This window comes from Hemicordylus capensis, chromosome 17 (assembly GCF_027244095.1).
Source record: "Hemicordylus capensis ecotype Gifberg chromosome 17, rHemCap1.1.pri, whole genome shotgun sequence".
In the NCBI taxonomy this organism is placed as follows: domain Eukaryota; kingdom Metazoa; phylum Chordata; class Lepidosauria; order Squamata; family Cordylidae; genus Hemicordylus; species Hemicordylus capensis.
Genome location: NC_069673.1, coordinates 3,534,554 through 3,561,279, shown reverse-complemented (window position 1 = coordinate 3,561,279; position 26,726 = coordinate 3,534,554). Strand labels below are relative to the sequence as shown.

Genomic DNA, 26,726 nt, shown 5'->3' with positions numbered 1-26,726 from the left:
TCCTTTTCTAAAACTCTCTTCCCCCCTTCTTTCCTTCTCTCAACCTTTCTTTCTGTCGCTTCCTCCCTCCCTTCTTCTTTCTTTCTTTTTTCTATGTTCCCCTTCCTTCTTTTCTAAAATTCTCTCCTTTCCCCTTCTTTCCTTTTTTCAACCTTCCTTCTTTCCTTTTCTTTCTTTTTCTTTTCCTTCCTTCCTTCCTTCCTTCCTTTCAATATTCACCTCCTTTCCTTTTCTAACTCTCTCTTTCCCCCTTTTCCTTTTTTCAGTCTTCCTTCCTTTTTCTTCTTTCCTTCCTTTTCTTTCTCTTCTTTCCTCCCTCCTTCCCTCCCTTCCTTCTTTTCTTTTGGTTTCCCCCTTCTCATCCTTCCTTCCCTCCTTCACCTTCTTTCCTTTTCTAAAACTCTCTCTCTCTTCCCCTTCCTTTCTTTTCTCCACCTTTCCTTCCCACCCACCCCTCTCCCTTTCTTCCCCCTCTCTCCTTCTCCGTCTCCGATGCTTTCTTTTCTTCTCCCCCCCCCACAATTCCTCCCCCCCGCAACAGAACACAAAGCTCGAATCGCCGTTTTTTCTCATCTTACGCGTTCCAAAAACAAGACTTTCCTCTGAGGACCACGTGACTGGGCCATCACGAACAAAGCGTCCCTTTCAACCGGGCGAGTTTTCAGCCTGGCTGAGACGGGCCTCTAGTGGAAAAGGCAGGCGGGGGCGTCCCCTGGTGGGGGTGGGGGGCGTCCCGAGGCTGGAAGGAAGCTAAAGTCGCTAGCCTGGTTTAGACTGGCGGCTCTTCGGGGCAGGGACCTTAACTGCCCTCGTAGGGACCCCGTTAAAGAGAGCGTGGAGGGGAGAGGGTCTGAGCGCTTCTGCCTCCTGGCCTTCGGAGCTGGAGGTGGGGGAGGAGAGTAAAGGTTTGTTTAAAACTTTCCCTGAACTTAAGCTTAAGGGGGGGGGGGTTGCCATTAAGGCAGAGGTGATCCAAAAGGCAGAGGTCCTTCCTCCCATTAAGACGGAGGGTCCCAAACTGGGGTCCCCCAGCTGTTGCTGAACTGCAATCGCCTTTGGGGCTGGGGATGATGGGAGTTGTAGTCCCCCAACATTTGAGAATCTCTGCATCAAGGCGTGGGTGTCCTAACCAGCCCGAGGGGAGGAATCATTGGCCCCAGGAATCAATAGCAGTCAGAGTAGACACTACTGAGCTAGGTGGACCCATGGTCTGATGGACCCATGGTCTGGAGGCAGCTTCCTGTTTGGGGGTGGGGCAGCTGTAGCTCAGGGGAAGAGCATCTTCATGCTTGCCTGCAGAAGGCCCCAGGTTTGATCCCTGGCAGCATCTCCAAGTAGGGCTGGGAGAGACTCCTGCTTGGAACCTCGGAAAGCTGCTGCCAGTCAGTGTCGACCACACTGAGTTAGGGGAATCAAGGATCTGACTCGGTAGAAGGCAGGTTCCAACTGAATCCAAGAACTGAAAAGTTCCACACCTTTCTAGTTCTTGAAAGGACCTGAAAAGGGAGGCAGTGATTCAGCTCGGAGGACAAATCAGGGGTATATAGGATCCCCCCCCCAGTGGTGCTCATACCCCTGGACTTCAGGGCCGAAATCCAGAGCCTCCACACCCTCTGGGGGGCCTCCAAATCTGTCCTGGGTTCTGTGGTCACCACTGGCCCGCAGACTGGGCCGGACAGCTGTGCCAGGTGCTTTAGAGCCGGAGGGGAAAGAAATATGGGGGTGGGGATTTGTGTGTTGAAATTTATTCATTTATTACCTTTCTACCCCGCGCTTCCTCCAAGGAGCTCAGAGTCGGTGCAGACAATTCTGATGCCCGTGCTTATTTTTTATCCTCACAACCACCCTGTGAGGTAGGTGGAGGCTGTCCAGAGTCACCCAGTGAGTTCCCTGGCTGAGTGGGGATTCGAACCCGGGGCGGGGGTGGGAGGTCTTCCCGGTCCTAGTCCAACACTCTAACCACTCTGTTTCAGCTAATGCAAGTTGGCAAAAATCGACCTGGTTGAAAGTCTTACGTTCTTGTGTGCCCTCAAGCCCCCATGTGTTAAAAAAATACTGGGTGTGCCAAGGTGTGCGTTTGTGTAGGGAGATGAAGATGCTTAACTTGCAGTGGGGAGGGGTGGGGGCTCCAAAGGCCTTTCTATCCAGGCTCCAAAATTACCTAGCTGCGCCTCTGCCCCGCCCCACAAGGAAGAGAAAGTCTGCGTCTCTCTCTCTCTCTCCCCCCCCGCCCCATATTTACTCTGAGGAGGGGGAGGGTTGAAAGGACAAAAGTCGGAGCGCCAGAAACTCCCAAGCACTCAGTCAACTGGTGTCAGGCCCTCTTCTCACCCCTCCCCTTCCCCATTCACCCCCCGCCCCGCACTCTGACAGCTTGCAGCCGCCCCAGTCTCCTCTTGGGAGGCGGCCCAGACCCCCCCCCCGCCCGCCCTCCAGCGCCGACTCCCGCCTGCAAGCTGCCGAAGCAGAGGAGGAGGCAGCAGGGTCCAGAGGCGAAGGGGGAAAGCCCAATGGAAAAGCGGAGGAGAGAGAGGCGGGAGATCCCTTGCTCTAGCCGGCAAGCTTCGCCGAAATCCGCCTGAGGATCGGGCGCAGAATTGCGCGCCTCCGCACAAGAGCTGCTCAGAGTCAGCCCCGCTGGCTCGAGATCCTGGGTGTGCTTCGGCAGAAGTCTCTGGCTCTAGAGGAAGCACGACGTTGGCAGCTGACCGCCACACTGGGGAGAGGGTGGGACTGAGTGATTTCCGTGTAAACGCGGTCAGGATCCTGTGGGATCCCTGGACTGAATGCTGCCGCCTGTCTGAGCCACGCGGGCGCTTCTCCTGGGAGTAGGCGGCGCCCGAGAAGCGACTCAGTGAGACTTACTTCTAAGTAGACATGATTGTGGGATCCGCCTTCGGAAGGCCAGAAACCTCAGAAACGACGATCCGAAGCGACGGAGGCTGACCTGAGGAGGGAATCACTCAAAGTAGCCAGACTGAAATTAAAAGGGCCAGCGAGATAACGCCAGTTACTCAAAGTAGGCCCACTGAAGTTAAAAGGATTAAGTCGCCCTTTTCATTTCAGTGGGACTACTCTGAGTAATCTTCTTCGTCCTGTCCGCTAGGGAGAGGGGTGCTGTGAAACCCAACCTTGCCTTGTGGGTCTTCTTGTCAGTCTCACTGACGTCGAATTGCTCAGGGTGAGTTTGTCTAGGGATGTAGCTCTGCCTTGGATCACAAAGCTACATTTGTGTTGATGATGATGATGATGATGATGATGATGATGATGATGATGATGATGCTATTTACACACAGCTTACCAGATGTTATTGACTGGATTTGGTACTTTAATTATCGGGCCCTTTCCAAGGGTCTAGGAGTTGTTGTTGATGATGATGATGATGCTATTATTCATGATGATGATGATGATGATATTATCATAATCATATCATCATCATCATCATCATCATCATCATCATCCAAAACAATAATAATAATGTCAACAATAATAATAATAATAATAATAATAATAATAATAATAATAATAATAACAACAACAAACCAGTCAATAACACCTGTCTGATTGTGTAAGCAAGAAATAATAATAATAATAATAATAATAATAATAAGAAGAAGAAGAAGAAGAAGAAGAAGAAGAAGAAGAAGAAGAAGAAGAAGAAGAAAAAGGAGACTATTAATATTTACATGACGTTTTTCAACAAAAGTTCCCAAAGTGGTTTGCACAGCGGAAAGAACAGTATGGTTCTCTAAGAAGAAACACAAGGTTTCAGCCACAGCCGCTGGAGGGATGGTGTGTTGGGGGGCTGGCTATGGCCAGTTACTCTCCCCTGCTAACTACGAAGAGAATCGCCACTTTTAAAAGTGCCCCTTTGCTCAGTTAGCAGGGATCCATCATCATCATCATCATCATCATCATCATCATCATCATCATCATCATCATCTCAATTATCGTCGTCATCATCTCTCCAAAGACAGATCCCCTCCTTTTCTGAGAGAGCGTCATTTTCTGCTCCCTTCAGGGGGAGACAGTTCCAATGCGTACAGAATGGGCAAAAGAGGGCGGCCTGGGGAGGGCTTCTCCCAGAGGAAGGCTGGCATCTTTGGGGAAATGGTACCCAGGTTGTGGGGGCGGCCAAAGTCGACCCGTCTCAGCTTCTGACCTCGAAATGTTGCCTTGTTTTCGCGCAGTTCAGCCGCCTGTTGAGAAGCGAAATCCATGGGGAGGCGTTTTGGTCCCGCGCCTTGCTTTAAATCTTCAATTCGGTTTAAGAGGAGAGGGAGACAGTCTGAACACCGCCTCCCTTTTCTACCCACACAGCTCAGTCTCCCCCAGTGCCTTACTCCAGAATAAGCGCTCTGGGTTCCATGTGAACTTACGTCTATTTCGGAATCTGCTCTGAGATTCGAGCACCAGGACTCTTGGCCTCCCTTAGTTAGGAGCTGCTTTCATCCGGAGTCAGAAGAGGGTCTGTCTGGACGGGTTCTTCCTGCAACACTCGTGACTCTACCCCACAACGACGCAGCCCGATCCTAAAGAGGTCTCCCTGGAAGTAGGTGCCACCACCTGCCCGCGCGGTAGGAAGGAACACAGGATCCATACACACACCAGCCGTTTTCAGGATGACATCACTTAATGAGTCCGCCCTACGGAATGGGAGTCAGCCCCACTGCTGAACGTAGGGGGACTAACTTAAGAAAGGCTGCATAAAATGCCTCTTCATCCGTATTTGAGAATGATCACTCCCTGGTCTTGCCAACTTCGGCCACTTATAGAAAATTAGAAGTGTCCTGTCTTTTGGCAGGACAGGGCATTTTTTTTAAAAAAAATTGTTCAGTTTTTAAATAACGGAAATAAATAGATTTTTAAAAATCGAAGCCTCCTTGGGTAGAACAATTTCCACGAGATTAACCTGCGTTTTATTTTATTTTATTTTGCCTGTCTGGCCTTTATAGACTGAGGCTGTATATAATTAATCTTGGCGTGGCGGGGAGAACCCTGTAATATTTTCCTTTAAAAGAAATCTTTTATCAGCATCATAAAGAGAGACAACGCTTCTCTAATTGTTCACAAAAGACAGGAGTTTTAAAACGCACCCAAATTCTCTCTCTTTCACACACACACACACACACACACACACACACACACACACACACACACACCAGACCACGTCTCCCCCCTCCCACATTGTTAATAACCCCGTTTAGAACTTCATCAGTGGCGTAATGAAAGGAAACAGGGTGGAAATTGCCAGTTAACAGTTGGATCTAGGCTGTAATTAATTCAGTGTCTCTTTTAATCAAACCGAGGAGAGATCAAGTTTCTTTAGACAGTGTGTGGCGTGTGTGACATCACCCTAAAAGCCTGCCGGCCAATCAGGGGGAAGGTTAGGGGACACGTGGACTTGGGATCTTGGGGAAGAGAGAGAGAGAGGGAGAGGAGGAACAAGAAGAAATTCCAAACTCCGGCGACACAAGTTGAGGTGTGTGTATGTGTGTGCGTGTGTTTGTGAAACAAGCAAGGCTTTCTCTGCGGGCGGAGCTCAGCTGGCGCGCCTGAGCTGTCCTTGGTGCTGAAATAGCGCAGCGTTTCGATATCACCTCCAGCATTAGGGACCATCGAAGCCTACCTAGAAAGGCTACTATGCGGAGTGCGGCCGCGATCCAGGAGCTTTTGAGAAGGTGCTGAAATTTCCGTCCCTCTCCAACCTTCCAGCCTGTCTTGGCTTTGTCCTGCTGTGCTACGGTTCCGCCGGCACTTTCGTTTCCTCTCCGACCAGCCTTTCCCGGGATCGCATGCTCTGTCCGAGGTCCTGAATGCTCACCCCCCCCCCCGGTCTCGCGGGCTCTTTAAAAAAAGAACTGGCCCACCTCCCCATCACCCCTCCCTCCCTTGACCACCTCATTTTATTTAGTCTCATTTTTGGTTCTAGGGTGGTTGCTTTTTTTTTTTTTTTGCTTGGTTTTTTTTGGTGTGTGTGTTTTATTTATTTTGCCATGGACTAGTTCAAAGCTTGCTTGCTTTTAAAAAGCCGTTCCCTATCGATCTTGCTCCTTGGGCGGGGGGGTTAGATTAATTTGGGCGGCTGTGTCCCCAATCAAAGTTTGACTTTTTCCCTCCTCCACATGTGGCTCTTTCCTCCCCTTTCCCTCTTTTCCTTCCTTCCTCCCCTTCCTCTTTCGCCTGCAGCTGGCTTGGATGCTGATTGCCCAGAAGGACCGCGGGTTGGATTTTAATGGGTGGCTAGGCATCGCCCTAGGAATTGTTCACCCCCTTCCTCGGCTTGGATTCGGAGCCTCGCGTCTCTGGCGCCCCTCGGACCTGATCCGGACGGCCGGTCAATGTCACCCTGAAAGGCATGGAAGGCTCCAGCGGCTTTGGGATCGATTCCATCCTGTCCCATCGAGCGGGGAGCCCCGCCCTGCCCAAAGGAGACCCACTGATGGGAGAATGCAGGTCTCCCTTGGAACTCAGCCCCCGCTCTGAAATCAGCAGTGGGTGCGCGTCCCCCCACTCGCCCGGGAGGGACTGTTTGGACGCCGTGGCTCAGAGACAAGGCGTGGCCGTGGGGCTGGAGTCTCACCTCCAAGTCGGGCACATCTCGGCCCCATCCCAGTCCAGAACTGTGACTTCCTCCTTCTTGATCAGGGACATCCTGGCCGATTGTAAACCTTTGGCAGCCTGCGCCCCTTATTCCAGCACCAACGGACAGAGCCCGCAGGAGGCGCCGGTTCGAATCCCCACCAAGTCTGGTGAGGATTTCCGAGAGAAGGTAGATAAAAACACCAGTAGTTCGTCTTCGGACTCGGAGTACAAAGGTAGGCAGAGTTTTGCTCACTCCGCAGCTGTGTCCCTCTTCCCTTCCCCTATTCTTTCCCCCTTTATATCCGCCTTTCTTGCCCTCAGGAATGCGATCACCTTTTTAGAAATGGCTTTTCCCGTTCTCATCGGGGTATCCTCTTCTTCTTAGGAAGAGCACTGCTGGATGAGACCCAAGGCGGCCCCACAGTGGCCCGCCAGATCATTCTAAGCACCTCACAGGGGTGATGGGCATCTCCTCCTGTTTGCTCTGGTAGCCACTGGTATACTGCCTCTAAACAAAGAGGCTCCATTCCGCTGCCTCTTTTCGAAAGTGAAGAAACCAGAATAAAACTCAGGTGCCCTGCTCTGGGTTTCTTGGTTTATATGTAAACTACTTTTCTTGCCAATTTAACCTGCGTGCCATGAGAGTTTGCTAGGAAAATGGGGGAACCCCCCAAGCCCAAGGAATCTAAGCCTTTTAATCCACACAGGCACACAGAGGCCGTTTTGAAATTATCTGGTTGGGCATTTGGTCTTGAGGGAAGAATTTCATACGAGGTTTTATTTTTTTCCAACCGTGGAGAGAGAGAAATTAAGAAAGGACTTTAATTCAGCACCATCTGCAAAACTCCCGTATTCATGTCCTCCGAATTCACCCTTTTTCGGTTTTACGGGGCGCTTTCGGAGTGATTTAACTTGCTGCTTTTCTCAGGGAAAATCCTATTTACTTTCGGCGTCGCGTGTCAGTCAGAACGGAGAAACGGCATTTCCAGCCTCAAGGTGCATTGAAAGGGCGAGGGCGATGCGGGGTGAACAATATTGCTGAAATGGTTGGGTTGAGATGCGAATGAATGCGACCCCCAGAATCGATACCAAGTTGTCAAGTAGATAGCAAGAGGCTATTCCACGAAACAGGGAAACTTCCAGAGAGAAGGCAAACCTGCTCCGAAGATATCTGATTTCCTATCATTCATAATTATGCTCTGAATGATCGGTGCTTTCCCCTTGAGTCTGCCCCTCTCCCCTTGAAAAGCAACCAACGGGAGAAGGCCTGATAATGTATACCTCGGAAACAACATTCACAGGCTGGGAAATGGAGAGATGTGTGGGGTAGCTCTTTCTACGCGCGGATGTCTCCCATTAAATCAATGTGTGTGTAGAGATAGCGAAAGAAACAGAGAAGGTTCAAAATATCTTCTAACATTTAAGAAAAATGTGGGGAGAATTATTTTATTTGTATATAAATTATACGAGAACCATTGTATAATGGAGCCGTCCAAAGAACCGTTTTCTACCCGAAAAATACTCATCATCGAGACCTACGGATAGGAGCGAAATCTTTTCTCAAAAGAGCTAATTCTCATAATGATATTCTCATAATATTCAACTGGAAGTAAATCTCAATGAACTGGATGGCGTTTTTAGATTTGTATTCAGTTTTCCCGCAGTGCCGTCCTATGCGCGCTTACCTTCGAGGAAGGTGGAAATAACTTCAGAGTAAAAACTCCACTCAGGACAGGATCCTATACCTATCTACTCGGAAGTAATTCTCACTTTCAGCGGGCCTTACTCCCAATAAGGTTTGCATAGGATCGAGGCCCTCTTTCCCCCCTTGTGTTAGAGGGCCTCGATCCTATGCCTGCCTACTTGGGAGTAAGGCACACTGAAACGAATTATAACCCGTGTTTGTGTCTAGATGGTGGTGACGCATTAGGGTTAGGAGTTCATGAATAAATAGATATTTGATTGTTTGATATATCTTTAATTGTTTAAAAGAGTTGGCCTTGGTGACCTTCTGTTCCCAGCACCTTTTAGTTTCTTCCTTTCTTTCCTTTCCTTTAATCTATACGCCGGCGGGTCCTCTAGAAGGATCACTCGGTTTTTGGATTGTTGACATCTCCATTTAAAAAGATGACAACCTTGAAATGAAACTTACCAAGGCTGACGAGGAAACCGAAACTACTTGGAGAAATATAGTCAGAATGGAAGGGGAAATGTTTATTAAATGCTAGGTAGCCCCCCCCCCCAAGATTTCACGATTCAGAAAAGAAATTAATTGAGGCGGATTTGACTTAATAAACCGAATTTCTACCTTTTCTTTATCTCAATTGTATTCCGTAAGGGGGGCCTGCTAAGGTTGCCCTCATAAGTGCGGTTTACTCGGAAGTAAGTCGCACTGACGTCTGGGAGCCATGAGTCAACATATATAGGACCGGGCTGCAACAACCCGTTTCTTTCTTAGACCCTCCAGGTTTGGAGGAGATGCAGAATGGAAAAGAACCTTGGATCGGGATCAGTAGCTGAATATCCGTTTAGACGGAGACCGCATCGGTTTCGATCCAGTTCCCCACAGCCGGCCGGCCTGGCAGGGTTTCCTCCCACTGACAAAATCCCCTGCACCACACAATCCTGTAGATGTTTACTGGGAAGTAAGTCCCACTAGAATCAACGGAGCTTCCACTAGACTAACTCCTGATCAGTCCGGCTGAGTCATTTAGTCGGGATCTCAGTCAATTTTCACGTCCTAAAAGAGTACTATTCGGGAGTTACTCCAGAGGGTTCCTAAATTTCAGCGGGACTTCCTCCTCCAGGGACTTGAGTTCGGATCTCAGCCCCCGGCCGTTGTGTTTTGAGGTTACTTAGGAATCCGGATTTATTTATTTATTTTTAAAAACGGCAGGATGAGGAATATCACTCCACATTGCCTAACTTGTCCTTTTAATTTCCTGGGGCTGCTTGGAGTAATTATTCCCCTCGTCCTGTCAGCCAACGGATTAAGCGAGGGGTCGCAGGCGGGTCTCCCCGCATCAATTTCTTTTTCTCTTGGGCCTCGAGAAAAGGCTTACAGCGGTCTCCTTCGCAGCCCGGGCCGGCTCCTGCGCTCCTAGCGGGCCACATCCGATCCTTTCCGGTCCAAACTTCTTTCTCCGGCCATGGACACATCAGCCCTGTCTGCTGATGAGGCGGCTTAGAAATGGGTGTGTGTGTGGGGGGGTGTTTCTGTTTTGTTTTGGTTTATATTTGCCTTCTCCCATCCCCCCCCCCAAACCCCATAATTTCCTGCATTATGTTTGATGGCAAACTTTCCCCAGCATTCTCCTTTGATGGTCTATTTCTGGCTCTTCAGCTGCCAAAAAGTGGGTAATAGATAAAGCAGGTGATTCGTGATTGATGATGGACCGATCGAGTTTTTTTTCTTTCAGTTCTGCCCTCCCTCCCTCTCTCTCTCCCCTCCCTCTCTCTCCCTCTCTCTTTCTCTTCCTTTATTTTTCTCCACCCACAGTCTTTGTCTCCCCCTCCTCCCTTCTTTCTTGGTTTCCCTTCACTCTTTTCTCTGCTTTATCTCCATTTATCCTCTCTCTCTCTCTCTCTCTCTCTCTCTCTCTCTCTCTCACACACACACACACACACGAACTTTGTTTTTTTTTTCCCCACGGCCCCTCCCTCTCCATTTTGCAAATCTCGACCCCCTTCACCATGCATTCTTTCCCCTCCCGCGGCAGGATCAGACCGTTCCTCATCTTCATGAGCCTTAAAGTCCTTTTTCTCCAGCTTTGCCATCAAAAAGTCTTATGAACCCTGGAGTTGCGCTCTCTCTCTCTCTCTCTCTCTCTCTCTCTCTCTCACACACACACACACACACACACACACAACTAAATATTCTGCAGGAGTCACAGGCCTCTAATTCCACGCCCCCACTTTTTAAAGGGGGGCGCAGAGAGCTAGAGAGAGAGCGAGCGAGCGAGCGCGCGCGCAAGGTTGTTTGTGCCGGCCTCCCTGCAATGAAAGAGCATCTCATGTTTAAGAGAATATTCCGCCGGTCCGAGGTTTCTGGATGAAGGGTTTCCCCCTTCCCTAGTGGCTCAATTAAGTGGATTATTGTCTTCCTACAGAGAGAAATCAACTCGCGTGGAGGCTGCGCCTTGTCGCTTCTAAACCCTTCCACAATGCGATTTAACATAAACCCCTGGTTTTTTTGGTGTTTTTTTTTAAAAAACACACACTAATGCGGCCCATTTCTATAAACCGATGCGGGTTTGCGTGGCCTGTTTTAAATAAACATAATCTCTTTAAGAGCAGAGAGAAAGGGGCGGGGGGGGGAAGTAGGCAGAAGAGAAACCTGGGCCTTTCCTGAGAGGATCTGCCCACTTCTTTGTGGGTCCCCGCAGCCGTGAAAGTCCTTGCGCTCGGAGGGACTCGCGTCTACACGACCCAAATCCATTCCAAACTGGATTTCATAGGCAAGGCTCCCGGGGGATCCGCGGACGGCAGGTTTGGGCAGGGCAGCGAGAGATTTCGGAGCCCCAAACACATCCCTCCCTTTCTTTCTGGAAGCGTCACCTTTAAGACACTTTCCGTGCGTAAAGGCGCATCTCGCAAAAACGGCGCTTGGAATACGGCCTATTCTTAAAGGGTATGAAAGAGAGGGACGCGGGGAGGGCGACGGCTAGAAGATTAATGTTTCTGCTTCTTAAATTTGGTGATCCCAGCCCCCGCTCACCGCGCAAAACAACAACAACAACAACAACAACTTTCCCGGCTATTATTGTCTGCTAGCCATCTGAACTCTGAGCGAGCGAGTGTGCGAGCAACCTTTTTTCCGACAGTGCTGAGACATCTTTTTGATGACCGGGAAAGTTAAGGCGGTTCAAAAAAAGAAAAGAAAAGAACGAAAAAGTTGATGTAGCCCCCCCTACTCCCGCGACAAGTTGCTCCTAAGGATAGGAAGGTCTCTGTATTGGTTAAAAAGGAGAGAGAGAGAGAGAGAGAGAGAGAGAGAGAGAGAGAGAGAGAGAGAGAGAGAGAGAGAGAGAGAGAGAGAGAGAGAGATGGGCAGACAAATAGAGGAATGGATGGAGAGATCGATCGATAGATAAGTTTTCAGATCAAGGCTTTCTTGGGTAAGGCTAAATTATATAATAATAATAATAATAATAATAATAATAATAATAATAATAATAATAATAATATTTTCTCTACAAGAGAGGTAAAAATGTTCACCCAGTACCATAGCAATAGGGAGTAGTGGTTAGACCTCCAGATGTCACCAGGGAAGGTCTCGGAGTTTTTATCTTCGGCACACCCCTGAAGTTGTGTAGCACCGTTCTGACATTCTGTTGTACCCGAGTTCGGATGTACACTTTCCTGTGTATATGACTGCACTGCGCTCATTTTAAAAATTGAACCTGAGTCCAGGCCCCTGAAAAGCAGGCTGCAGCGTTCTGACCACTTTCAAAAAGCCTCTTAAGGACCCATTTATTCATCCACGCTTTAAACTAGATTTGCAGAAATGTGGATCTGTTTCAAAGTCCCGTTATATTGCTTGTAAACCTCCCAGAGACGTGAGTTTGATTTTCTTATACAGAGCTAAAAAGCACAGAAATGTATTTTCCATTCTTGTGAGTGACTCGTTATTGATAAACTGAGTGTTGCCTATAACGTGTGAAAAGAGGGCTTGCTAGTTTAGAGTCCTCTCAGCATAACCTACTTCACAGGGTTGTTGTGAGACGAAAATTAGATGTGTCCCTCCGCTTGTTGGCTGAGACAAATGTGATCATCATCATAGTTAATGAACCATCCCCTCTTGACTTGGCATCTCAGTGAATTTGCATTCAGCAGCGTCGGGTAACAAATGAAACCGGATTTCTTTAAAATTCAGCAGAAATCTGAAATAGAGTGTATTTCCTTCGCTTGAAAATGAAGATTGCGTCAGCGGAGGAAAGACAGGTCAAATCTCAGCCATAACAGAAAGAAAGAAAGAAAGAAAGAAAGAAAGAGGGGAGAGGAAGGAAGGAAGGAAATATGGGTTTTCAAAGAATTTTGAGTAAAATAGACAACCCCAAGAGGCCCCGATCCAGCCAAACGACAGCCACCTTTAAGCTCAATTGATTTCACCGAGAGAGATTTCAGCGGCAATCTTAGGCATGCTTACTTGGAGTGAACCTGACTAAAAGTGGGATTTACTTCCAAGGAGACGCAGTATGCAGGGGCTGAACTCACACATGGGGTGAATAGAGCTGGAATAAGTGCCACTGATTTCAACAAGGCTTACTCTCAAGTAAGCGTGAGTAGTCCAGTTGCGGCCTTTGGCCTTGGAGAAGTACTCATACTGTACCGATTCTCCTTCTGCAGGGCCGGCTGAGGGGTGGCCCCTCAAGCCGCCCTCATTGAAATCAGGGGCCACCCCCAAGCGGCCCTGCAGATTTTTTTGAGGGGGAATATCTTCTTTAACTCTGGAGAGGGCCTCTGTCTGTCCTTTTGAACGGTAGTGTCTGGATTTAGGATTCCCAAATGAAACGTCGTTTGCCTAGCTGGAAAATGAACGGTAGGATCACTAACCTCATCCTTCAGAGAGCCGAGGAACTCATTGCCACTGTAGATGAGGAAACCGAAAGAGCCTTATTCCTGTGAGCCCAAAGACTAGCATGGCGTCCACAGTGATGCGGAGCCGAGTCGGGACGCCCTCCCAAGATGCGTTTGACATTTCTTGTAGAAAAAACCAAGTACATCTCGAATGTCTTCTCCGTAGTCCGTACAATCCTATCCTAGGCATGTTTACACGGAAGTAAGTCCTACCCTGTTCAGTGCCGGGGTTTGCTTCCAAATAAACGTGCCCAGGATAGTAGCACGCCAAATTTCCTCTTGCCCCGATTCACGTTTTACTCGCGAGTAATCTCGAGGATTCGGAGCATTGCCTCCTACATTGTACTGTTTAGTCTTAAGTTAGTTCTTCTCTCGCCGACCTTTCTTTATTCATTCTGAAAAGCTCTCATAGAATCTCCGCTTTCAGCATTTGATCTTATGTTGAAACCTCGGATACTCTGCTAAGCAGTAAGCACGGCTGATGGGCCTTCTCGTGTTTACTCAGCAGTAAGTTCCTCAGAGCTCAGTGGGCCTTACTCCTGAGAAAATGTACCCAGGATCGCGTCCCTAGGCGATGTTCTTCGAATGAAAATGCTGGTCCCCCCCCCCCCCTTGTCCTCTATTTCCCCCTGTCTGTTTTCAGGTTAACATTTATATTATTTTACAGAGCGACGTAATCAATTAGGGTCCTTCGCTTTTCATTTAAGAAAAATAAAACGGGGGTGCGGGGGGGGGGAGGACGGGGCCCGATGCTCTTTTTAAAAAACAAAATGCAAACTATATATATAAATTAAACGTTAGACCTTTTGGACAGGATCCAATCCAAGGCTAATAGTCTAAGGGCCGTTTGATTTTAACGCGAGAGATTTAAGCACTCCTGAGTCCTACCATTGACTTCCAAATGCTTAACTCTGGATGGTGTCCTATATATCTACATAATATATTACATTGCGTGTGCGTGTGGTAACTGTGGCATATAGACTTTTACTGTCACATTATATATTATAAAATCTTTTTTTAAAAAAATAAATATTGACGATAAATGACATTTCCACCCGACTCTCAAACATCCTAGGAAGAGGCTAGCGGGAATTTAAGCTACTAGTTCTCATGGCAGTTTAAATCCAGTTGAATGGATTTAGAGATGGAACTAATATTACTGTATTTATAAATGTAGGGCCTTTTAAAAAAAACACACCTATGTTTGATTCCCCCCACCCGCAGCCCTATGTGAAATCCTCAGAAAACGGGGGAAAGGGGTGAGACCAGGACAAGCAGATTGTCATTATATTTCAGTGTGGGGTTTGTTTGTTTGTTTTTTAACGTTTTGTATTCACCTTAAGTGGCGCAGTGGGGAAATGCTAACAAGCAGAAAGTTGCCGGTTCGAACCCCCGCTGGATTGTTTCCCAGACACTTATATCGGGCAGCAGCGATATAGGAAGATGCTGAAAGGCATCATCTCATCCTGAGCGGGAGGAGGCAATGGTCAACCCCTCCTGTATCCAAAAGAAAACCCCAGGGCTCTGTGGGCACCAAGAGTCGAAATCGACTCGACGGCACCCTTTACTACTTTATTCAGCCCCACGGAGCAGAACCAGAACCCAAGAGGGAAGTTCTCCTGCGCAAACCTCCACAGCGAGCTGCTTAAGTCCACGACCTAGCCTTTTTAAATCGTCCTCTTCTTTGCCACGGAAGTGGCGTACAAATGTACACACGATGCACCTTTGAACACACACGTGTGTTCAAAGGTGTGACGTGTGTACGCCTGTGTGCATGTATAATCGCATCATAAAGAGGGGCCCGATTCAATCAATTGAGGCCGCCTTGTTTCCCTTGTGAGTAAGGAGTAGGGCTCTCATCCGAGTAAACAAGGATAGGATCGCGCTGCGCCTTCCTTTCACTTCAAACTCTGCCTGCTTACACGCAAGGAACACCCATAGAGTCCCGTGGGCCTTCTTCCCAAGTAAGCATGCACAGAACTGCAGTCATTCAGCTCTATGCACCCTTATTCGATCCGTTGCCTTGGTCCATTTTCTGTTTTCAGCTGTTACGCAAGAAGTGAGTCCACTGAATTCAAGCTGGCTTACTCTCACGTAAGTCTAATTAGGATGCCAGCAAGTGAATCTGGTGGGTGTCAATGGATTTTATTCCCAGTGAGTTTAACAAGGACAGGACAATCTACCCGTTCTCAGTCGGATTGCTTGCTTGATTGGTTGATTAAGTGCCGTCAAGTCGGTGTCTACTCTGAGCGACCCCATAGATAGATTCTCTCCAGGATGATCTGGCTTCAACTTGGCCTTGAAGGTCTTTCTCAGTAGCTCCTTGTTTTCTAGGTCATGGACTGTAATACTAGGCAAAGAGGCACCTTTTAACGTGATTCTCTTTATTTAGCAGGGGGAGAGTAACTGGCCCTATCCACCCCCAACACAGCATCCTTCCAGTGACTGTTGCTGGGGTCTATCTAAGGTTTCTTTTTAGATTGTGTGAGCCCTTTGGGGACAAGGAGCCATCTTATTTATTTATTATTTCTCTGTGTAAACCGCCCTGAGCCATTTTTGGAAGGGCGGTATAGAAATCGGAATAAACAATTAGATAGATAGATAGATAAATAGATAGATAGATTTGGTCTCTCAGTGGTGCTTTCATGGCTGTCATAATCGAGTCCATCCACCTTGCTGCTGGTCGTTCTTTCCTTCTCTTTCCTTCCCCTTTCCCCAGCATTAGGACTTCTCAAGGGAGCTGGGTCTTTGCATCATGCGTCCCAAGTATGATCGTTTGAGCCTGGCCATTTGTGAAAATTCTGGGTTGTTTTGTTCTATGATCCACGGAGAACATGGATTTTACCCCCAGCGGATTTGCCTAGGACAGGACCACCAAACTCTCCAAACCCACTTGCATGGGAACAGGGCAGTCTGTACAATCTATACACACACACACACACTCCCCTGGGGGACACACACAGGCCTGACTTCCATCGCCATGGGAACTGCAGAAGCCATTCCTAGCTGGCGGTGCCCATCCCCTTGGCTTCTGGCCTGCTCCTTCTTCTCTCTTGAATGCGGTTGTGGGTGGTTTGTGTGTAGGTTTGGCGGTCTCCTCCCCCCCAAGACTGCCCCGATGATGGCTGGCTTTCTCTTTCTCACTGCTCAGTGAAAGAAGAAGGGGACCGAGAGATCTCCAGCTCCAGGGAGAGTCCTCCGGTGCGGCTGAAGAAACCCCGAAAAGCACGTACGGCCTTCACAGACCACCAGCTTGCCCAACTGGAGCGCAGCTTTGAGCGGCAGAAATACCTGAGCGTCCAAGACAGGATGGAGCTTGCAGCTTCGCTCAACCTCACCGACACCCAGGTGAAGACCTGGTACCAGAACAGAAGGTAAAGGAGGGGGAGGACCAGGCTGCGGGGTGTCCTTCAGCCTCCCTAATGCGGGGTAATTACCCCGAAAGTTCTCTACCCCTGAAGTTGCACCACTGTTCCGGAAAGGCTGCTTTTTCCTCCTCTTGCACACGAAGTGGAGGGGAATTAGAATCGGCCTTAGGAGCTGTGGAAAGGAGGAAAGGCGTGGGAATGATTGCTGGGCAATTACTCCAGAATAAAATGATGACCTGTTGTTTAATGGGTGCAGAGGTGTAATGGGTGCTTCCACCACGGACTGCGTTGGGGTTGCTACTCTTTCCGAACAATGAGCGAGAGGGGAATATGAGATATTGAAGGAAATATTGTGCTGCTGCTAGACTATGCAAGCTTTCTAGCCTCACCAAACTCCACAAAGACGCTCCTCTCCTCTGACAATAGGCTGGCCTTCCGATTGTCGATAGGAAAATAGGAAGCTGCCATATACCAAGTCAGACCCTTGGTCCATCTTGCTCAGTATTGTCTACCCAGACTGGCAGCGGCTTCTCCCAGGCTGCAGGCAGGAGTCTCTCTTGGAGATGCTGCCAGGGAGGGAACTTGGAACCTACTGCTCTTCCCAGAGCAGCTCCATCTTTTAAGGGGAATATCTTCCCTCCAGTGCTCATGCTCACACGTGTAGTCTCTCATTCAGATGCAAACCAGGGTGGACCCTGCTTAGCTAAGTCATGCTTGCTGCCACAAGACCAGCTGAGCTCTCCTCAGAGCTCTTCACCAGACTAAGGCAAGAGAGAATGCACACAAAGTCTTTGAACCCATACAAGCGCTACAGAAATGCTAGAGGGAGTCTCAGGCGTATGCAAGCCGAGCAAAACTAGTTACCAACATATTTTTAAGGTGGGCAGGAGGAAATATTTTGGGGAGGGGAGGGGATACTTACAGACACTGACACAACCGAAAACTGGGAGCACACTCCGCTCCCAACCCTGGGTAGAACACCGTTTTTGATTGTGCGAATGACCTCACTGTGTTCTTGCTAGGTTTGGAAGCTGTGTGTGCTCCCACTTTTTAGTTGTGTGGAAGAAAGTTAGGTGGCTTTTCCTCTTCCCTTTTTTCCACACAAGCACTTCGACCCTCCTACCTCGCATCCACACAATCAGAAACTGGGAGCACACACAGCACCCAAACCTGGGCAGAACACAGTTCTTGATTGTGTGAATGGCCTAGTTCTCTGTTTCAGCCAAACACTCCTCAAGTAATCCCAAATCATTTGTTTACAAATTAAGATCCAGCCATCATTTCCCACGCTTTGACCTCTGGGTGCTGAACACACACATGCAATTAACCAATTGCAAAATATATTTCTCGAAGCCAACATCTTCTTCTTCATGAGCCCCCAGATCATCCGGAGATCATCCGGAGAGGTCCATCTGCAGCTGCCTCCAGCTGGTCTGGTGGCTACACAGATGCAGAGAAAAGACGGGGCCTTCTCTGTCGCTGCCCCCAGACTCTGGAATGCATTCCCTGTTGAGAGGAGAGCCTCCCCATCTGTGAGAGGAGAGCTGGCCTTGTGGCAGCAAGCATGACTTGTCCCCTTAGCTAAGCAGGGTCTGCCCTGGCTGCATATGAAAGAGAGACTAGAAGTGTGAGCACTGCAAGATATTCCCCTTAGGGGATGGAGCCGCTCTGGGAAGAGCATCTAGGTTCCAAGTTCCCTCCCTGGCAGCATCTCCAAAATAGGACAAGATTTATTTATTTTTTTGAAATAGGACAAGATTTTTTGTTTGTTTGTCCTATTTTGAAAAAGGACAAACTACCAAAGCATACAGTACGTTATCAAAGCACAATTATATACAAAGTGGTTGTTTGCACATCATATATCTACAAAGATTTACAAACAAGGATTTGGTAACCCACAGGGCTGAGAGAGATTCCTGCCTGCAACCTTGGAGAAGCTGCTGCCTGTCTGTGAAGACAATACTGAGCTTGATGGACCAATGGTCTGACTCAGTATATGGCAGCTTCCTATATTCCCGTCTCTGACAACCTGCAAAAAGTCATTAAAGACTTACCTTTTCACCCAGGCTTTTAAATCGCATTGTGGTTTTAAATTGTTTTCAAGTTTTTAGTTTTATGTTTTGGCTTGTTTTGATGTTGTTGAAAGCCACCCAGAGATGGAAATTTGGGGTGATATACAAATTGGATTAAGAAAATAAGTAATAAAATAAATTCCAAGCAAAATGTGTGGACAGCCAGTGCAGGATTACCACTTTCCTCCCTTAGCCCTGTGCCTTTATCACAGGGGGTTGTCAGCCTTGGTCCCCTGTAGATGCTATTGGACTACAACTCCCATCAGCCCCAGTCATGCCGGCTGAAGGCCCCTGGGAGTTGTAGTCGAGCAATATCAGGGAGCCAGCTCTGAGAGCCCCTAATCAGGAGCAAAGCCCTTGGAGACTATGGAAACCCAAAGCCAGCGTGGTGTAGTGGACTAGGACCCGGGAGACCCGAGTTCAAATCCCCCTTCAGCCAGGAGACTAGCTGGGTGACTCTGGGCCAGTCACTTCTCTCTCAGCCTAACCTACTTCGCAGGGTTGTTGTGAAAGAGAAACTCAAGTATGGATCACACCGCTCTGGGCTCCTTGGAGGAAGAGCGGGATATGAAATGTAAAAATAAATAATAATAATAATCTTCAGACATGGTTTGATTTGAGCTACTGTACTGGTTTTTCCAGGTAAGAGGCAACTACCAGCTCAGCAGGACAAAGAAGAGTGCCTCTGAGCATGTCCCTGCACATCTGAGTCAGAGAGAGAGAGAGAGAGAGAGAGAGAGAGAGAGAGTTTAAACTAGAGCAGGAGTTCCCAACCTTAGGTCCCCAGATGGCATTGGACTACAACTCCCATCATCCACCACAGTTGGCCATTGCAGCTGGGGATAGTGGGAGTTGTAGTCCAACGCCATCTGGGGACCCCTGAACTAGAGGAAGTGACCTCATGCCAGACACAGTTGGGGGTTCCTCAGAATGCACCCCCTCAAAGGTTCCTCCTTCCAAAGGAAGAAGATTAATATTGCCCTAAGTGGGTGCAAAGACCCAAAGATGCAACTCAAGAGAGCCCGATCCACCGCATAGTTTCACTCCAAAGCAAGCCCCAGAACGGCTAGTAGGGCTTACTCCCTGGTAACGACGCCCCAGGCATGCAGTCTAAATAATCAGACACACTTTCTGGCTGGTCGAGAGAGCATCTTGGCTACCAGAGGTTAGCGGTTCCATTTAACTTGTGGAGGTTTCTCTCCTCCCTCCCTCCCTCCTCAGGGCTCCGTAATACGTTCAGTGATCACTCACAGCAAGCCATTCCTAGACTTCATCGGGAAAACGGTGGTCGCTTACAGAAAGGGTCAGAAATGCTGAAAGAAGAAAGAATCCGTTCACACGTGCCTGGACCTTGCTTGATAGGTGGCAGTAGCACGTGCGAATCTATTACTTCCGATCCCTCCTCAAACTCTCTTTCTATGAGAAGCCTGTGGTTTAAGGAGCCAACGTCCCCCGAAAATAAAAGATGCAGCTCCCCAATCCACACAGCTACTCCCTTGTTACCTAGCAGTTGTAAGCTCCTCGGAGGCAGAGACCTGTGTCCCTTTTGCTTATGTCACTCATTCAACTCCATGCAATATACAATTATTTGTCAGCGTTTTATCCTAAGAAAATAAATACATAAAGAATAATAAAAAATAAAATAACGTAAAATAAAATAAGTAAAAATAAATGAATGAATGAATGAATGAATGAATGAATAATGAAAACTAACACAAGGAGAGAAAATCAAGTTGAAAGCCTTGCCAGTACAAATGAACTAAGAAGAGAGGAGGGAGAAGTTTTCCACTGTTTCTGTTTTCCACCCCCGAATCCGCTATTGGACTACAACTCCCATCATCCGCTGTCTTTGGCCATTGTGTCTGGGGATAATGGGAGCTGTAGTCCAACAACTTCTGGGGAACAAAGTTTGAGAACCCCTGGTCTTGCCGATCAAGAAGCTCTACGCGTTTCTCAATCTTTAAAAAGATTTAATTCAATGTAATTCAATTTAGCTATACTTAAAACAAAATAAAAAATCAAAACCACCACACCCCCCGCGATTATTTATCCCCAATGTCCGTTTCCAACACGCCCCCTAGAACCAGGCATAGTTGAGATTTTAATTAAAAGGAACCAACTATTTAATTTGGGAGGGAGAAAGAAGAGAGAGAGCGGGTGAAAAAATCTAGTTTTTAAGCTAAACACACAACAGCGCATAACACACTGGCCCATTAATAATAAATACCAATTACTGCTTTGGGCATCAATAATTAACAGCAGTTACAGTAATTACACAATTATTATGATGATGAATAATTTACTCAGGAAAATAGGTCTTAAAACCCTTCGGCAGCAAACGCAAGAGAAAGGGTTAGAAACGGTTTGATTTGGATTGGGGGGGGGCGGTCAGAGTCCTGTTTGTCATACACAGTTTAAGGCAACACGTGGAATTCATGATAAAGGTACAGTCAAGAGCCTGGTCTTTTCCAGCCCCCTCCCGCCATTGGCTTGCACGCGAGTAAACCCCTCCGCACATTTTCTCTTTGTCCAAAAAGTCAATTTAAAAACAAAGAAGGAGGGATTAAATCCACACTGTCCTTTTCTGGATCCTTCCCCCAAATTTCCCCACCTTTCCCCCAAATTTCACTGTGTCCGGTGAAATCCAGGATCACAGAACGTCAGAATTCTTTCTTTCTGTACGAAAAACGAGTTAAACATCAGGTACTCTGGGGCGTCATCTTTTCCTTCTCTCGCCCCTGACCTATACAAGTTTACTCAGAATTAAGCCCCATTGAGTTCAGAGGGCTTACTCTCAAGTAAGCGTCCCTAGCTGTAGCTCTGGAACGCTTCAACTGATGAATGAAAGTTGTTGCAGCGTTCTGTATAACCTGTAGGCTTGCACAGCCTGACAGAAGCCTCTCTTTCGAGTAAATCCGGTACTTCCCACGGATAATCCTAATGAGTTGCGATCCCACGTATATTTGCTTAGAAGTAAACCCCACTGGGCCAAATGCCAGTAAGCACACACAGGATCGGGTTGCAAATTTAGCCAGACTGGCATGCTTCCCCCTAATATACCTGGGGGGTTGTAGATCGGAGAAGAATTAGTACTAGACAGAGAACTATTTGTAACACATTATTTGTGGTTTTTAAGGAGAACCGGAGTTTGAAGGGTTAAATTGCTGCCTCCTTACTGGAAATCCGTCACCGGATTGTAAAGTAAAGGTAAAATGTGCCGTCAAGTCGATTTCGACGCCTGGTGCCCACAGAGCCCTGTGGTTTTGGTAGAATACAGGAAGGGTTGACCATTGCCTCCTCCCGCGCAGTGTGAGATGAAGCCTTTCAGCATCTTCCTATATCCCTGCTGCCCGATAGAGGTGTTTCCCATAGTCTGGGAAACAGACCGGCGGGGATTCGAACCGGCAACCTTCTGCTTGTTAGTCAAGCATTACTGGACATATTTAATCAGATTTCTTTCAAACATTTTGTTTCTTTTAAATTCCTTCCTTCAGGGAACTGAAACAGCCCTCTTTAATTTCAGAGCTGAAAGTATACCGGGTAACTTTACAACCCCGCATGGATTTATGTATTTTTTAAGTTATAGTAACAACAAAAAAATAAAGTTATGCTAATTTTTCCTGCTCCTTTAACAGAACAGGATGTCCCACTCCTCATTTATTCATTAAGGGCTGGGCTGGGCTGGGTACCTCTCTCCCTCCAGCTGTGTCTCAAAAACTGATCAATGTCTCAAAAACTGATCTAGCCGCCTAAATTCGATTTGCGCGCTGGAACGAGTTGCGTGAACTTGCGTCGAAACAGAAGCATTTCCAATCGGTTCCTGTCCAGACCAACATTCAAAGACAGGCTCTTTCCTTCAGCACGCAGAACAAGGCAAGCCTATGCTGCCGGCATCTGCAACCTCGGAGGCAATCAGAGCAGGGAGGAGCGACTGCTGCCAGCCAGAGCAGACCTTCCTGAGCTAGCTGGACCAAGGGTCAGACTCAGTAGGCTGCTGTGCACGTGCGGCTGTTTCGGTGGGCGCAGGGCTACTTGAGCTATCCCAATTCTCTGTGGTTTTACAAGCGCCTTAGGATAATAATCTACTGAAGTGGCCATGATCGCATCTGATGTAATAAAATGCCACACGTGTGTGAAAACGTCACGGCCTTGTCTTCACGATCTCTTTCTCCAGACCTGCATAGTTTTGTAGACCTCTATCGTCTTCCCCACTTCTCGGGTCGTTTTTTCTCCTCTGTTTTAGGATTAGTCTTTTCTCACAAGGAAATATTCTCCCCCCCCCACCCCGCCCCCATGCATGTTTTCCAAAAGTGATATAGAAAATGAAACCAAGAAGAATTCAATAAAATCTCTTTACTTCAAGCCTCTCTACTAGAAAATGCAGCTTTTATTTATAATATCCCCCCCTGCCCCACTGGAAGGCCTGCTGTAAGATCGGTTCTTAAAATCACATGTTGTGATCAAGAATCTGGCCCCATTTTCTTGCAGAAGGGAAAAATAGCCCCCCACAAATTTTTGAGGACTATTGTTTAGTAAGTCCTTTTTAGCCCTTTAGAAGCTTTAACATTTTTTTAAAAAAAATATTATTTTATTATAGAGTGACCAAGAGTCGGACACGAGTGAACGGATAGAGAGAGAGATTTTATTTTATTCGATTTTATTCGATTTCTATACAGCCCTTCCAAAAATGGCTCGGGGCAGTTTACACAGAAAAATAACAAATAAATAAGATGGCTCCCTGTCCCCAAAGGGCTCACAATCTCAAAAGAAACGTAAGATAGACCCCAGCAACAGTCACTGGAGGTCCTGTGCTGGGGGTGGATAGGGCCAGTTACTCTCCCCTAGCTAAATAAAGAGAATCCCCAAGTTAAAAGGTGCCTCTTTGCCAAGTTAGCAGGGGTGAGAACCACATTATATGTCAATCTCTCTTATTGTATACCTGTGATTATTAAGCCTGCAAATACATCACAAATTAGCTGGGAAGGTATATAACCAAACCACTTGTATGGATATAATTGAGGGGAAATTAAACATATTTTTCAGTCCCCCATCCTGAAACATGTGGATGACATAAAAGTACGTTTCCTGGCCTAAGGGTAATAAAGCATTCATGACAGGGAGCAAGTATAGTATTTGATTTAATTGTATCTGGGAAAGGGCTGGTCTTTAAAATTTTGAGAGCAACTTCGCCTCCCACATATCACCCCGCGTTGGGGTAGAATTAATGAAACAATTAAATCAAACTAATCAGACAAAGAACAAGTGATGCTAGACATTAATTCTCCCATTGATTATTGATTTCAGTGGCAGAGGGGTGAAACTCAGAAAGAAGCCCCGCTGAGTTCAGTAGGGCTTACTCTCAAGTAAATGTGCCTGCACTCACATCATACACCATGATTTCAGGGAGAGAGAGTTGTTACATCGGATCCTTTGCAGACGTATTCATTCCCAAGGCCATAAGTGTATAGGGCTTCACCCATGCAGGGGTATAGCTATAATTGAGCTGATGGGTTCAAAGACTCCTGAGGGGGGCCCAGCTCCACCCCTTCCCATTTTCTTCATTATCTCTCTCATTCCAAGGGGCCGCTGGGGAGTGGGGTGAAGTGAACACGGGCCCCCTATACCCCTGGCTACACCCCTGCACCCGTAAACACATGCTTAACTGTTCTCCAGACAGCAAAGGGACTTAAACATGGGACACCCACACAGCCAGAGAAGACTGTTCATTCCAGCAGGCCAAACACTAAACCCAAGAGAGAGGTTTCGGTCAGACAGTGCATGCCTACAGATTATACAGAATGCTTCGACAGAGGAAGGCGAGTGGTCAAAGCGTGCTGTATAACTTGTAGGCTGGCGCAGTCTGACAGAACCCCCCCTTTCGAGTAACAGGTTATACAGAAGGCTTTGAATACTCATGCACTGTCTGACCTTTAAGAAATGCATGGAAGAGGGAATTTCAGCGGGTGCCTGTTGAAGGAAAATGCAGGGGAAAGAAAATCTAAAGTGGCTGGAAGGCTGGGTGTCCTAACCCTGCCTGCAGAGGTGCACCTAGGTAATGTTGGAGCCTGGAACTTAAAGCACTCGGATGCCACCCATGCAAGCAGAGACACAGCCCTCCCCCTCCTCCGGGGCCTTTGCCATGCCCACCACCTGACAGGCCTCTTGCTAAACTATACCTGCTTTCAGCCTTGGGAGCCCGGAGCACTGAGGCTCATGTTACATTGATGGCAACCCGGTGTTGAGGCATTTCGCCTGTCATGTCGTACACCCCCGAGGAAGCCTTTTACACTTGTCCCTTTTTCCGCCTCGCTTCCCCCAGCCTTAAGATGGCTCAGGCTGAACGTCTGCGGGGCAACATCTAACGTTCTTAGGCCTTCCCACACCTCCGATGCAGTGGCACATAGGAAGCTGCTGTATACTGAGTCAGACCCTTGGTCTATCTAGCTCAGGATTGTTTCACAGACTGGCAGCGTCTTCTCCAAGGCTGCAGGCAGGAATCTCTTCCAGCTCTGTCTTGGAGATGTTGCCAGGGATTTGGAACCTAGATGCTCTTCCCAGAGCGGCTCCATCCCTTAAGGGGAATATCTTACAATGCTCACATGTGGTCTCCCATTCAAATGGAAACCAGGAGGGACCCTGCTTAGCTAAGGGGACAAGCCATGCTTGCTACCACAAGACCAACTCTTTCCAAAAAAATGGGGAAAAGATAGGAACATAGGAAGCTGCCATATACTGAGTCAGACCATTGTCTATTTAGTTAAGTATTGTCTTCACAGACTGGCAGTGGCTTCTCCGGGGTTGCAGGCAGGAATCTCTCTCAGCTCTATCTTGGAAATGCTGCCAAGGAGGGAACTTGGCACCTTCTGCTCTTCCCAGAGTGGCTCCATCCCCTGAGGGGAATCTCTTCCAGTGCTCACACATCAAATCTCCCATTCAAATGTGACCAGGGCAGACCCTGCTTAGCTAAGGGGACAAGCCATGCTTGCTACCACCAGACCCTTGAGAATGCCACCCAGAACAAAATCCATTCCGGGGGAAAAATTAAGAGAGAACACTGGTCGGGGTGACATTGAAGAAAGCGCTTCTCCCTCACCCGACCACGAGGCCTTTCAAGCCAGCCCGTTCACACGTGCAGCTGCCAGCCACCCTGTGGCGAGACATCCGCTGCACGTGTGAACACCCCCTCCCTTTTCGACATCGCGCTTGCAATGCCTGGGCTGCGTCGAGACTGATCGAGGGGTCTTCTGTCTCCACCCCAACCCCCCTTTCTCTGCCCTCCCCCACCCCCTTCCAGGACCAAGTGGAAACGGCAGACGGCGGTGGGTCTGGAGCTGCTGGCCGAAGCCGGGAACTACTCAGCGCTGCAGCGGATGTTCCCCTCGCCCTACTTCTACCCGCAGAGCCTGGTCTCCAACCTGGATCCCGGGGCCGCGCTCTACCTCTACCGCGGCCCGAGCGCGCCCCCGCCGGCCCTGCAGAGGCCGCTGGTCCCTCGGATCCTCATCCACGGACTGCAGGGGAGCAGCGAGCCCCCTCCGCCCTTGCCCCCCCTGGCAGGAGTCCTCCCCCGGGCGGCTCAGCCCCGGTGAGTGGCGAGGGAGGGGGCGCCGCCGCTTCAGGAAGACTACGCCCCCACCCCCGGGGGTCCCTCTTGCACCGCCTTTGCTCGCCAGCCACCACCCAATAGCTCGGATACAGCCTGGAAAAGGGGGGGTGGGAGGGGAGGGAAAAGCAGATCCCAGCTGGGCCGGGGGGTGGGTGGGCTTGGCCACCCGCCATCATGCACGCGTCAGGGGGCGTTCACACGAACAGCCGGCGCTCGCTTTCCCCTGAGCATTCACACGAGCAGCCCGACCTTAACGCAAGACAAGATTCCCACTTTGCGCGCCGCTCCTCCTCTGTCTCTCTGGCGCGCAGGGCTTCGGACACCTCCTTAAGCGCATTCACACACAGACACACACATTCTCTCTCTCTCTCTCTCTCTCTCTCTCTCTCCGTTTGCCTTCTCACGAACACCTGGCACAGCCACTGTCTCTGCCCTAACCCACTTTCTCCCAGCTTCCCGTGTGCATTTCATAGCTGTACCGTCCGCAGGTAGAAATTCAAACAGATGCAGCCTGAT

General features: G+C 48.5%; 1 protein-coding gene and 1 long non-coding RNA gene across 3 annotated transcripts; both read left to right on the top strand.

Annotated features, from left to right (window-relative positions):
• Positions 1 to 618: 618 nt before the first annotated feature.
• On the top strand, positions 619 to 4,872 carry LOC128339094 (uncharacterized). Its single transcript, XR_008312833.1, has 3 exons — positions 619 to 905; positions 1,785 to 1,853; positions 4,191 to 4,872. It is a non-coding gene; the product is annotated as an uncharacterized LOC128339094 (long non-coding RNA).
• A 584-nt stretch (positions 4,873 to 5,456) lies between these two features.
• BARHL1 (BarH like homeobox 1) lies at positions 5,457 to 26,303 on the top strand. 2 transcript variants are annotated; one of them, XM_053282494.1, is made up of 4 exons: positions 5,457 to 5,681; positions 6,190 to 6,818; positions 16,316 to 16,512; positions 25,899 to 26,303. In XM_053282494.1, exons 2-4 carry the CDS (start codon positions 6,359 to 6,361, stop codon positions 26,289 to 26,291), a joined length of 1,050 nt encoding a protein of 349 aa, XP_053138469.1. In that variant the 5' UTR covers positions 5,457 to 5,681; positions 6,190 to 6,358; the 3' UTR covers positions 26,292 to 26,303. The 2 variants fall into 2 exon arrangements, with proteins under 2 accessions (XP_053138469.1, XP_053138470.1); XM_053282495.1 differs by having other exon boundaries at positions 16,316 to 16,538.
• Positions 26,304 to 26,726: the final 423 nt, after the last annotated feature.